Source organism: Chiloscyllium punctatum, chromosome 51 (assembly GCF_047496795.1).
Source record: "Chiloscyllium punctatum isolate Juve2018m chromosome 51, sChiPun1.3, whole genome shotgun sequence".
NCBI classification, from domain to species: domain Eukaryota; kingdom Metazoa; phylum Chordata; class Chondrichthyes; order Orectolobiformes; family Hemiscylliidae; genus Chiloscyllium; species Chiloscyllium punctatum.
Genome location: NC_092789.1, coordinates 8,691,766 through 8,706,119, shown reverse-complemented (window position 1 = coordinate 8,706,119; position 14,354 = coordinate 8,691,766). Strand labels below are relative to the sequence as shown.

Sequence of the window (14,354 nt, the reverse complement as noted above, 5' to 3'; positions counted from 1 at the left end):
TCCACATTCACATGGGAGAAGATATGGAGGATAGTGAGATTTGTGTGTAGTACGCTTATATGCTGGAGCATTTTGAGATCAAGAAAGATGTGGTGTTGGGTCTCATGAGAGCATAATGATGAATAAGTCCCTAGGGCCCAATGGTATCTACACAAGGTTATTGACAGAGGCAAGACAGGAGATTGTTGGTGCCTTGCCCAAGATCTTTGCATCCTCATCCGCCACTGGTGACATCCCAGAGGACTGGCCAGGAGCTAATATTCTTTCTCTTTTCAAGAAGGGAAATAGGAAGGTTCCAGGCAACGATGGACCAGTAACCCTCGCATTGGTGGTTGAGAAGCTACTGGAGAGAATTTTTAGGAATACAGGATGGAATTGAACCCAGGTTACTAGTGTTAAAAGACAGCAGTGCTAACCACTGTGCTGTCCTTGGCTCATCCAGAAGACCAAGATGCATTTAAGGTGAGAGGGGGACAGTTCAAAGTAGATGTGAGTTTTAAAACATAGAGTGGTAGAAGTCTGGAATACACTGCCAGGGATGGTGGTGAAGGCATATATGATTGGTGCACATAAGGCAGATGGAGCTTAAATCTGGGTAAGTGTGAAGTACTGCAATTGTGAGATCACATGTTAGGCAAAAGTGCACAGTTTATGGCAGGACCCTGAACAGCATTGCTATATGGAAGGATCTTGGGATTCAGGTCCATACCCCCCTGAAAGTAGCCATGTAAGTAGACAGGAATAGGGCATGTTTGCCTTTATTGGTTGGGGAATTCAGTACAAGGGGCAGGATGCATTGAAAAAAAGAATCCCTACAGTGTGGAAACAGGCCATTTGGCCCAACGAGTCCACATTGACCCTCCGAACAGTATCCTACCCAGACCCATTCTCCTACCCTATTACTTTACATTTCCACTGACCAATGCACCTAACCGACACATCCTTGAAAACTATGCACAATTTTAGCACGGCCAATTCACCTAACTTGCACATCTTTCTGCAATTTTGCACATCAATCTGCAATTTGAAAGGGAGAGGGTACAATCGGTAGTGACAATATTTCAGTTGAATAAAGGGAACTATGGAGCTATGAGGGAGGAGCTGGCCAAAGTTCAATGGTGCAATACCTTAGCAGGGATGACAGTGGAGGAACAATGGCAGATATTTCTGTGTATAATGCAGAAGATGCAGGATCAGTTCATTCCAAAAAGGAAGAAAGATCCTATGAGGAGGCAGGGGAGGCTGTGGCTGATGACGGAGTTAAAAAACATATAAAGTCAAAAGAGAAAAAGTATAACTTAGCAAAGATGAGTGGGAAAACGGAGGACTGGGAAGCTTTTAAAGAACAACAGAGGATTACTAAGAAGGAAATACGCAGAGAAAAAAATGAGGTACGAAGGTAAACTGGCCAAAAATATAAAGGAGGATAGTAAAAGCTTTTTTAGGTATGTGAAAGGCAAAAAAATGGTTAAGACTAAAATTGGGCCCTTGAAGACAGAAACAGGGAAATATATTATGGGGAACAAAGAAATGGCAGAAGAGTTGAATTGGTACTTCTTATCTGTGTTCTCTGGAGAAGACACAAGCAATCTCACAGAGGTAACAGCGGCTGAAGGACCTGAACTGAAGGGAATTTATATTTGCCAGAAATTGGTGTTGGAGAGACTGTTAGGTCTGAAGGTTGATAAGTCCCCGGGGCCTGATGGTCTACATCCCAGGGTTCTGAAGGAGGTAGCTCGAGAAATCGTGGATACGTTGGTGATTATTTTCCAGAGTTCGATAGATTCAGGATCAGTTCCTGCGGATTGGAGGGTGACTAATGTTTTACCACTTTTTAAGAAAGGAGTGAGAGAGAAAGCAGGAAATTATAGACCAGTTAGTCTTACCTCAGTGGTGGGGAAAATGCTGGAGTCAATTATAAAGGATGAAATTACAACACATCTGGATAGCAGTAACAGGATAAGTCAGAGTCAGCATGGATTTATGAAGGGAAAATCATGCTTGACTAATCTTCTGGAATTTTTTGAGGATGTAACTCTGAAGATGGACAAGGGATTTTGTGTACCTGGACTTTCAGAAAGCCTTTGATAAAGTCCTACATAGGAGGATAGTGAGCAAGATTAGGGCGCATGGTATTGGGGCAAAGTACTGACTTGGATTACAAATTGATTGGCTGACAGGAAACAAAGATAAACGGCTCCCTTTCGGAATGGCAGGCGGTGACCAGTGGGGTACCGCAGGGATCAGTGCTGGGATTCCAGCTTTTTACAATATATAGTAATGATATAGAAGATGGTATTAATAGTAACATTAGCAAATTTGGTGATGATACAAAGCTGGGTGGCAGGGTGAAATGGGAGGTTGATGTTGGGAGATTACAGGGTGACCCGGACAGGTTAGGTGAGTGGACAGATGCATGGCAGATGCAGTTTAATGTGGATAAATGTATGGTTATCCACTTTGGTGACAAGAACAGGAAGGCAGATTACTGCCTCAATGGAGTCAAGTTAGGTAAAGGGGCAGTATAAGGTGTTCTTGTAAACCAGTCAATAAAGGTAAGCATGCAGGTACAGCAGGTAGTGAAGAAAGCTAACAGCATGCTGGCCTTCATAACAAGAGGGGTTGAGTATAGAAGCAAAGAGGTTCTTCTGCAGCTGTTACAGGGCCCTGGTGAGACCGCACCTGGGATATTGTGTGAAATTCTGGTCTCCAAATTTGAGGAAACACTTTCTGGCTATTGAGGGAGTGCAGCGTAGGTTCACGAGGTCAATTCCTGGAATGGCGGGACTACCTTATATTGAAATATTGGACCGACTGGGCTTGTATACCCTTGAGTTTAGAAGACTGAGAGGGGATCTGATTAAGACGTATAAGATTATTAAAGGATTGGACACTCTGGAGGAAGGAAACATGTTTCCGCTGATGGGTGAGTCCGGAACCAGAGGACACAGCTTAGAAATAAGGGGTTGGCCATTTAGGACAGAGATGAGGAGAAACCTCTTCACTCAGAGAGTGGTGGGTGTGTGGAATGCTCTGCCACAGAGGGCAGTGGAGGCCCAGTCTCTGGATTCATTTAAGAAAAAATTGGATAGAGCTCTCAAGAATAGTGGAATCAAGGGTTATGGAGATAAGGCAGGAACAGGATACTAATTGAGGATGAGCAGCCATGATCATAATGAATGGTGGTGCAGGCTCGAAGGGCAGAATGGACTACTCCTGCACCTATTGTCTGTTGCACTATAGGAGGAAACCAGAGCACCACGACGAAACCCACGCAGACACAGGGAGAACGTGCAAACTCTACACAAACAGTCATAAGATCGTAGAAATGTACAGCATGGAAACTGACCTTTCAGTCCAACTCATCCGTGCCAACCAGTTATCCTAACCTAATCTAGTCCCATTTTCCAGTACTTAGCCCATATCCTATCTTTCTAAACCCTTCCTATTCATCTACCCATCCAGATGCCTTTTAAATGCTGTAATTGTACCAGCCTCCACCACATCCTCTAACAGCTCATTCCATACAGACACCACCCTCGACATGAATATGTTGGCTCTGAGGTCCTTTTTATAGCCTTCCCCTCTTGAGAAAGTCTATAGCCTTAAAACTTGTCCTTAAAAAATCAAACTAAACGGTAATACTGAATTATCGAAGACATTTGCTGCACACATGAAAATAAGCTGATGGGCAGGGAGGCATCAGGCCACAAAAAAAGGGAGGACCCAGGTTATAGAACATAGAACAAGACAGCGCAGAACAGGCCCTTCAGCGCTCTATGTTGCATCGACCTGTGAACTATTTTCAGCCTGTCCCCCTACACTATCCCAAAATCATCTCTGTGCTTATCTAAGGATTGATTAAATCTCCCTCATGTGGCTGAGTTGACTACATGAGCAGGTAGGGCATTCTACTCCCTTACCACTCTCTGAGTGAAGAACCTGCCTCTGACATCTGTCTTAAATCTATCACCCCTCAATTTGTAGTTATGCTCCCCCTCGTACAAGCTGACGTCATCATCCTAGGAAAAAGACATTCACTGTCTACCCGATCGAATCCTCTGATCATCTTGTATGTCTCTATCAAATCCTCCTTAGCCGCCTTCTTGCCAATGAGAACAGGCTCAAGTCTCTCAGCCTTTCCTCATAAGATCTTCCCTCCAGACCAGGCAACATCCTGGTAAATCTCCTCTGCACCTTTTCCAATGCTTCCACATCCTTCCCAAAATATGGGGACCAGAACTGTACACAATATTCCAAGTGTGGTCGCACCAGGGTTTTGTATAGTTATGCAGAAGATAAAAACATCTGTTCTCATCAAGTGATAACAGCATGCTCTAAGGCAATTAAGAACATTTACCTTAAAATCAATGAATCTGTGTAAATAGGATACCGAGTAATAACATTCACGGCTGTTCCCTTGTGAAATTAATGACAATGTATGATTCTGACCTCGAAACAAAACTCTGTATCATCAAAAGCCTTGTAATTAATGATCAGGTCAATTATAATGGATTCTTATTACCCTTTCAAGCTCGCAGATGCAGAGGGAAAAACATTTTTCCGTTACAAGTCCCTGACTTGAGGGTTCAAAAGGACACCAGAGAGAGAGAGAGAGAGAGAGAGTGTATTTGTGGGTTGAATTTGTACTTGCAGAATTACATTTTACTTTGCTCAAAAACTGCATGAATCCATGTAAGATTCTGAAAATCCATATTTTAGATTAGAATCAGTCTGACCATTGTGGCACAGACAGTCTCACACAGAGCAACTCACAGCTTCAATGCATTATCTGGGCCGACATGACACCAATTGTTAAAGTTCACTTGAGAATGTAACTTTTAAAAATGTTTTACGATTTACATATGAAAGAACTGAAACTAACATGGTCATTCTAAAAGATGAGAGTTTTAACAAACAATCCAGGTCTTTTTCAATATATAATTTCAGTTACATCACACTGTAAACTTTTGCTATAAATTCTGAGTCTTATAATCCACAACCGTCTGATGAAAGAGCAGCGCTCCGAAAGCTAGTGCTTCCAAATGAACTTGTTGGACTATAATTTTGTGTTGTGTGATTTTTAACTTAATTAAGAACATGCAGGGTTTTTGTAAACTTTTTGTATCAAAGAACCCTGTTTGCGATATAAAAGGAAGGTGACCTGCGAGGGCTCTTGAAAAACTGGTGCCCTACTCTCCCAGATTTTTAGAACCTAGTTAGCTTGACTTATAGGTATCAGTGTTACGTTGTAGCAGTGATGTTATTGGTAAATAAAGGGGATGACTAAAATTAATCTAAACTGCAAGAAATTTTTATTCCAGACTACCAAAGAATACGATCTCAGGGACGAATGTGGATGAGAGGCATACAGGTCTGAGAGGCATACAGGTCTGAGTCCACAAGGGATTCCCTGGGCCGTCTCAAATCTGTACTCTAATACTCTCACGCTAAACCTATGCCCTCTATTTCTGGATTCCCCCATTGCAGGGAAAAAAAATTGTCTCTTTATCCTACCCATGCCCCTCATGATTTTACAAACCTCTATAAGGTCCCCCTCAGCCTTTGACGCTTCAGAGAAAACAGCCCCAGCCTATTAGCCTCTCCCTGTAGCTCAAATCTTTCTGTGATGTTAAAGGGTTAAGTTGTTCTGCTGACATGTACGAAATTGGATGTCATAGGGGATATGCTTTTCTGTCTTGCAGACAGAATGTGATAATCAAATCAGACTCTGTTCTGAGAAATAATCTAATCACGTTACATTGTTTTTGGGTGGAATGTGACTATAGGGGAATGGTGATTTGGAGATGCCAGTGTTGGACTGGGGTGTACAAAGTTAAAAATCTCACAACACCAGGTTATAGTCCAACAGGTTTAACTGGAAGCACACTAGCTTTTGGAGCGCCACTCCTTCATCAGGTGATTGTGGCAGGGGGTTGTGTCTTGCGTGCATGACTGACGGTGATGTACAAAACTTTAGAAAGGGAGGATGGATCCCTTGTTCGGGGAACTTCAATTGACATGCTCCGCAAGCATCACAAAGAGTGTTAAGTGACCCTCCAAAACATTTAGAACATTACAGCGCAGTACAGGCCCTTCAGCCCTCGATATTGCGCCGACCTGTCATACCAATCTGAAGCCCATCTAACCTACACTACTCCATGTACATCCATATGCTTGTCCAATGACGATTTAAGTGTACTTAAAGTTGGCGAATCTACTACCATTGCAGGCAAAGCATTCCATACGCTTTCTACTCTCTGAGTAAAGAAACTACTTCTGACATCTGTCCTATCTCTATCACCTCTCAATTTAAAGCTATGCCCCCTCGTGCTCGCTGTCACCATTCTTGGAAAAAGGCTCTCCCCGTCCACCCTATCTAACCCTCTGATTATCTTAATTGTACTTGCTGAAATAAATCGTGGCTATTCACACAAGTTGGCATATTGCAGTTGTATCAAGTGTGTAAAAATCTCAGAAGGGAACCTAACATTTAAATCCTGGCAACTTCCTTGTAAAGCATTTTTAGATTCCCTAGAGTAGGCTATTGCAGAAAATACGGAGGCATGGGATGAAGGGTGATATAGTAGTTTGGATCAGAAATTGGCTAGCTGAAAGAAGACAGAGGGTGGTGGTTGATGGGAAATGTTCATACTGGAGTTCAGTTACTAGTGGCGTACTGCAAGGACCTGTTTTGGGGTTACTGCTGTTTGTCATTTATTAAAATGACCTGGATAAGGGTACAGAAGGATTGGTGAGTAAACTTGCAGATGACACTAAAGTCGGTGCATTTATGAATAGTGCAGAAGGGTGTTGCAGATTACAGAGGGACATAGATAAGCTACACAGCAGAGCTGAGAGTTGGCAAATGCAGTTTAATGCGGAAAAGTAAGAGGTGATTCACTTTAGAATGAGTATCAGGAATACATAGCACTGGGCTAATGGTAAGATTCTTGAGCAGAGAGATCTCGCTGCCCATGTGCACAGATCCCTGAAAGTAACAACCCTGTCAACCTGGGTGGTAAAAGTGAAGTATGGTGTACTAGTTTTAATTGGTAGAGGGATTGTGTTTTGGAGCCATGAGGTCATGATGCAGCTGTACAAAACTCTGGTGCAGCCACACTTGGGGCATTAGAACACGGAACAGTACAGGCCCTTCAGCCCTTCATTTTGTGCCAGCCTTTTATCCTATTCTTGTACTATCTATCCAAGAATCGCTTAAATGTCCCTAATGTATCTGACTCTACTACCACTGCCAGCAGTGCATTCCACTCTGTGTAAAGAACCTACCTCTGACATCTCCCCTAAACCTTCCAATTACCTCAAAACAATGCCCGCTCATGATAGACATTTCTGCCATGGGAAAAAGCCTCTGGCTATGCTTCTCAACATCTTGTACATCTCTATCAAGTCACCTCTTATTCTTCTTCGCGCCAATGAGAAAAGCCCTAGCTCCCTCAACTTTTCTTCAGAAGACATGTCCTCCAATCCAGGCAGAATCCTTGTAAATCTGCTCTGCGTCTTCTCTAAAGCTTACACATCCTTCCTATAACCAGGTGACCAGAACTGAACACAATATTCCAAGTGTGGTCTAACCAGGGTTCTACAGAGCTGCAGCACAACATCGTGGCTCTAAAACTCAATTCCCTGCTAATGGAAGCCAACACACCATACACCTTCTTAACCATCCTATCAACTAGGGTGGCAACTTTGAGGGATCTGTGAAAATGGACCCAAAGATCCCTCTGCTCTTCCACACTGCGGCGGAGAGGAAGGAATTAGGAATATGGGATGGCGTTTTTACAGGGGGCAGGGTGGGAGGAGGTGTAGTCCAGGTAGCTGTGGGAGTCGGTCGGTTTATAGTAAATGCCCGTGTCGACTCGGTCACCCGAGATGGAAATGGAAAGGTCTAGGAAGGGGAGGGAGGAGTCTGAGTCGGTCCAGGTGAATTTGAGGTCAGGGTGGAAAGTGTTGGTAAAGTGGATGAACTGTTCAACCTCCTCGTGGGAGCACGAGGCAGCGCCAATACAGTCATCGATGTAGCGGAGGAAAAGGTGGGGGGTGGGGCCAGTGTACCTGCGGAAGATGGACTGTTCCACATATCCTACGAAGAGGCAGGCATAGCTGGGGCCCATGCGGGTGCCCATGGCTACTCCTTTGGTTTGGAGGAAGTGGGAGGATTGGAAAGAGAAGTTGTTCAGGGTGAGGACCAGTTCAGTCAGTCGAAGGAGGGTGTCGGTGGAAGGTTACTGGTTGGTACGGCGGGAAAGGATGAAGCGGAGGGCTTTAAGTCCTTCGTGATGGGGGATGGAGGTGTATAGGGACTGGATGTCCATGGTGAAGATAAGGCGTTGGGGACTGGGGAAGCGAAAATCATGGAGGAGGTGGAGGGCGTGGGTGGTGTCCCGAACGTAGGTGGGGAGTTCTTCGACTAAGGGGGACAGGACCTTTTCGAGGTATGCAGAGATGAGTTCGGTGGGGCAGGAGCACGCTGAGGCAATGGGTCGGCCGGGGCAGTCAGGTTTGTGGATTTTGGGCAGGAGGTAGAAACAGGCGGTGCAGAGTTGTGGGACTATCAGGTTGGAGGCGGTGGATGGGAGATCCCCTGAGGTGATGACGTTCCTTCAGAACCTGGAATAAAGATGAAGGATGTAAAACTACTCTGTGTCTCTGAGCTTTTTGCTTTGACTGAGGGGGGAGTGGGACAACACTCTAATTGCTAGGATATCCCAGTCCCATGTGCCATGAGTTCATCTGCCTTCCCAGTTAGGCCTTTTGCATATAAGTAAATGCAGTTTAATTTATCAGTCCGACCTTCTTCTCTGCTTTGTTCCTTCCTGCCTTGACTTGCTCCCTTTCTCACTGTATCAGTCTCAGATTAATCTCTTTCTTCACTATTTCCCTGGGTCTCATTCCTCCCCCACCTCCCCCCTTGTTTAAATCCTCCTGGGCAGCTTGAGCAAATCTCCCTGCTCGTATCTTAGTCCCCTTCCAATTCATGTGCAATCCATCCTTCTTGTACAGGTCACTTCTACCCCAGATGAGAGATTCCAATAATCCAAAGATGTGAACCTTTCTCCCAGACACCAGCTCCTCAGCCATGCACTCATCTGCTCTATCCTCCTATTCCTAACCTCACTAGCTCTTAGCACAGTCGCCATAGGCTGCAATCGAACTCGGGTCCCTGGCACTGCGAGGCAGCAGTGCTAACCACTGAGGTACTATGCCACCACGTTGCAGCTTTATAAGACTTTGGTTAGGCCACATAGAGTATTGCATTCAATTATGGTTGCCACATGACAAACAGGAATGTGGAGGCTTTGGAGAAGGTGCAGAAGAGACTTACCAGGATGCTGCCTGAATTAGAGCATATGAGCTATAAATAAGACAGTAGCAAAACTCTGATAGTTTTCTCTGGAGCAGCAGACTCTTTTTTTTTTAATTTTGTAGACTTCTACGAATTTAGAAGAGACATAAGTAGAGTTAACTGTCAGAATCTTTTTCCCCAAGAGTTGAAATATCTAATACTAGGAGGCATGCATTTAAGTTGAGAGGGAGACAGTTCAAAAGGGATGTAAGGAATAAGTTTCTATTTTACACAGAGTGGTAGGAATCTGGAGCGCGCTGCCAGTGATGGTGGTGGAGTTGGTATACTCAGGACATTGAAGGGACTTTTAGATAAGCACATAAATATGCAAGGAATGGAGGATTATGGACCAAGGACAGGCAGAAAGAATTAGTTTAGTTTCACATCATGTTCAGTACAACATTGTGGGCTGAAGGGCCATTCCTGTGCAGTATACTTCCATGTTCTATTTTCTATGACGTCAATGCCTTGCAATGTTGCATGGTTTGGGGTAAATGTACAGTAATCGGGGAATACAAGTAAAAATTTACCTGCTTGGCTACTTTTCTGAAGAATGGTTACACCCAAAATGCCGACATCGCTACTTCCTGATGCTGCCTGGCTTGCTGTGTTCTTCCAGCCTCCTGCCTGTCTACTTTGGATTCCAGCATCTGCAGCTTTTTTGTTTCTGAAACATTGTTCAGGGTCACCTTGTCAGTTCAGCCAGCTAAAGGCAACAATATTTCTTACTCAGCTTCCTACTCTGTGATTCCAGAAGCCAGTGTATCACATTAAAAGGAAGATTCAGAAACTCCCTGCTTATCTCTCAGAACACAGCTTAAAAAACTTCCACCCTATCTCCAGCCTGATAGGATCCTCCCTCTGCCTAAATTATCATTCAACAGTCATTCTGCTTGAACATAGATTCTGCTCTAAACTTACACGCCAGGACATCGAACAATTCTTCCGTCGCCTCTGCCTCCGAACTTACTTTCACAATTAGGACTCCCGCCCACCTCCAACACACTGCATCCACCTGGACACCCCACGCTGGCCTATTACCTGCCCTCGACCTCTTCATTTCCAACTGCCGCCGGGACATTAACCGCCTCAACCTGTCTACCTCCCTCCCCCACTCCAACCTCTCACCCTCACAACGCGCAGCCCTCCAATCCCTCTGCTCCAATCCAACCTCACCATCAAGCCAGTGGATAAAGGGGGCGCAGTGGTAGTCTGGTGCACTGACCTCTACACCGCTGAAGCCAAGCGCCAACTCGAGGACACCTCTTCCTACTGCCCTCTCGACCATGACCCCACCCCCCATCACCAAACCATCATCTCCCCCCAGACCATACAGGACCTCATCACCTCAGGAGATCTCCCACCCACAGTTTCCAACCTCATAGTCCGGGAACCCCTCACTGCCCGGTTCTACCTCCTTCCCAAGATCCACAAGCGTGACCACCCTGGCCGAACCACTGTCTCAGCATGCTCCTGCCCCACTGAACTCATCTCTACCTACCTCAACACTGTCCTATCCCCCCTAGTCCAGGAACTCCCCACATACGTTCAAGACACCACCCACGTCCTCCACCTCCTCCAAGACATCTGTTTCCCCGACCCCAACACCTCATCTTCACCATGGATATCCAATCCCTCTACACCTCCATCCGCCATGACCAGGGCCTCCAAGCCCTCTGTGTTTCCCTCTCTAGACGTCCCCAACAGTACCCTTCCACCGACACTCTTATTCGTTTGGCCGAACTGGTCCTCACCCTTAACAATTTCTCCTTCGAATCCTCCCACTTCCTCCAGACCAAAGGGGTAGCCATGGGCACATGGACGGTCCCCAGCTATGCCTGTCTCTTTGTTGGCTATGCAGAGCAGTTGATCTTCCGTAATTACACCTGCACCACTCCCCAACTCTTCCTCCGCGACATTGATGACTGCATTGGCACCACCTCGTGCTCCCGCGAGGAGGTTGAGCAATTCATCATCTTCACCAACACATTCCACCCTGACCTTAAATTCACCTGGACCATCTCTGACACCTCCCTCCCCTTCCTGGACCTCTCTATCTCCATTAGTGACGACCGACTTGACACTGACATTTTTTACAAACCCACCAACTCCCACAGCTACCTGGATTACACCTCTTCCCAACCTACCTCTTGCAAAAATGCCATCCCGTATTCCCAATTCCTCCGCCTCCGCCGGATCTGCTCCCAGGAGAACCAGTTCCACCACAGAACACACCAGATGGCTTCTTTCTTCAGAGACCGCAATTTCCCTTCCCACGTGGTTAAAGATGCCCTCCAACACATCTCGTCTACATCCCACACCTCTGCCCTCAGACCCCACCCCTCCAACCGTAACAAGGACAGAATGCCCCTGGTGCTCACCTTCCACTCTACCAACCTTCGAATAAACCAAATCATCCACCGACATTTCCGCCACCTCCAAACAGACCCCACTACCAGGGATATATTTCCCTTCCCACCTCTTTCCGCCTTCCGTAAAGACCGCCCCCTCCGTGACTACCTGGTCAGGTCCACGCCCCCTACGACCCACCCTCCCATCCTGGCACCTTCCCCTGCCACCGCAGGAACTGTAAAACCTGTCCCCACACCTCCTCCCTCACCTCTATCCAAGGCCCTAAAGGAGCCTTCCACATTCATCAAAGTTTTACTTGCACATCCACTAATATCATTTATTGTATCCGTTGCTCCCGATGCGGTCTCCTCTACATTGGGGAGACTGGGCACCTCCTAGCAGAGCGCTTTAGGGAACATCTCCGAGAAACCCGCACCAATCAACCACACCGCCCCGTGGCCTAACATTTCAACTCCCCCTCCCACTCTGCCGAGGACATGGAGGTCCAGGGCCTCCTTCACCGCCGCTCCCTCACCACCAGACGCCTGGAGGAAGAACGCCTCATCTTCCGCCTCGGAACACTTCAACCCCAGGGCATTAATGTGGACTTCAACAGTTTCCTCATTTCCCCTTCCCCCACCTCACCCTCGTTCTAAACTTCCAGCTCAGTAACTGTCCCCTTGACTTGTCCGGACTTGTCCGACCTGCCTATCTTCTTTTCTACCTATCCACTCCACCCTCTCCTCCCTGACCTATCACCTTCATCCCCTCCCCCACTCACCCATTGTACTCTATGCTACTCTCTCCCCACCCCCACCCTCCTCTAGCTTATCTCTCCATGCTTCAGGCTCACTGCCTTTATTCCTGATGAAGGGCTTTTGCCCAAAACGTCAATTTCGAAGTTCATTGGATGCTGCCTGAACTGCTGTGCTCTTCCAGCACCACTAATCCAGTTACCAAAATCAATTCCCAGTTACTAACCTCATTAATATCCAACTTCTGCTGTCTATTTTGGATTCCAGCATCTGCAGCTTTTTTGTCCCTTACCAGAGTGTTTAAACACTTTTCCAGAGAGTCACTGCATTTATCAGGTCAAGACTCAACCTGTAATGAGCCTCCATGCATGGCCTCACAAACAAACAAAACCTGTTTTGCCTGTTCCTTTGCTTTTACCACACCTTATCCCAAAGTCAACAAGTCATTTCCAGCTCACAATTAGAATCACAGAATCCCTACAGTGTGGAAACAGGCCCTTCAGACCATCACGTCCACATCAACCCTCGAAGAGTATCCCAACAGACCCATTCTCCTATTACTGATGTGCCACAAGGATCTGTTTTGGGACCACTGCTGTTTGTCATTTTTCTAAATGACTTAGACGCAGGCATAGGTGGATGGATTAGTAACTTTGCAGATGACACTAAAGTCGGTGGAGTAGTGGACAGTTTGGAAGAATGTTGCAGAGGGAATGTTACAGGTTGCAGAATTGGGCTGAGAGGTGGCAACTGGAGTCCAATGCTAAATGTGAGGTGATGCACTTTGGGAAGAATAACAGCAAGGCAGAGTACTGGGTCAATGGAAAGATTCTTAGTTGTGTGGATGTGCAGAGGGTTCCTGGAGTCCATGTGTATAGACCCCTGAAAGTTGCCACCCAGGTGGATAGCGCTGTTAAGGAGGCATATGATGTGTTAGATTTCACTTGTAGAGGGATTGAGTTCCGGAACCACAATATCATGCTGCAACTATACAAAAAGCTGGTGTGGCCACACTTGGAATATTGTGTACAGTTCTGGTCGCCCCATTACAGGAAGGATGTGGAAGCATTGGAAAAGGTGCAGAGGAGATTTACCAGGATGTTGCCTGGTCTGGAGGGAAGGTCTTACGAGGAAAGGCTGAGAGACTTGGGTCTGTTCTCATTGGAAAGAAGGCGGCTAAGGGGAGATTTGATAGAGACATACAAGATGATCAGGGGATTAAATAGGGTAGACAGTGAAAGACATTTTCTTAGGATGAAAACGTCAGCTTGTATGAGAGGGAGAGTGCTGGGGAGATTGTGCCTTACCAACTTAATAGAGTTCTTTGAGGAAGTGACCAAGTTGATAGATGAAGGAAGGGCTGTTGATTTCATATATATGGACATTAGTAAGGTATTTGATAAGGTTCCCCATGGTAAACTAATGAAGAAAGTGAAGTCACAGGGTGCTCTAGCTAGGTGGATAAAGAACTGGGTGAGCAACAGGAGACAGAGAGTAGTATTTGAAGGGAGTTTCTCGAAATGGAGAAAGGTGACCAGTGGTGTTCCACAGGGGTCAGTGTTGGGGCCTCTGTTGTTTGTAACATACATAAATGTTCTGGAAGAGGGCACTGTTGGTATGATCAGCACGTTTGCAGATGACATGAAGATTGATGGAGTAGCAGAAAGCATAAAGGACTGTCAAAGATACAGGAGGATAGAGGTAGACCGGAGAGTTGGGTGGAAAAGTGGCAGATGGATTTCAAATGTGAGGTGATGCATTTAGGCAAGACTTATTCAAGAGTGAATTATAGAAATCAATGGAAGAGCCTTGGGAAATGTTGATGGGCAGAGAGATCTGGTAGTGCAGGTCCATTGTACCCTGAAGGTTACTGCACAGAT

At 46.0% G+C, this 14,354-nt stretch overlaps 1 protein-coding gene across 2 annotated transcripts in view; it reads right to left on the bottom strand.

Moving 5' to 3' along the window:
• Positions 1-13,610, bottom strand: part of LOC140470495 (NACHT, LRR and PYD domains-containing protein 3-like) — a 108,933-nt gene extending 95,323 nt beyond the window's left edge. Inside the window, exons 1-2 of one of the 2 annotated variants that reach the window (XM_072566607.1) lie at positions 12,701-13,610; positions 9,898-10,034 (exon numbers count right to left, since the gene is read on the bottom strand). In XM_072566607.1, coding sequence (XP_072422708.1) covers positions 9,898-10,034; positions 12,701-12,744 — 181 coding nt within the window. In that variant the 5' untranslated portion in view covers positions 12,745-13,610. The remainder of the gene's footprint in view (positions 1-9,897; positions 10,035-12,700) is intronic. The other variant, XM_072566606.1, reaches the window with a different exon arrangement.
• Between the last annotated feature and the right edge of the window lie 744 nt (positions 13,611-14,354).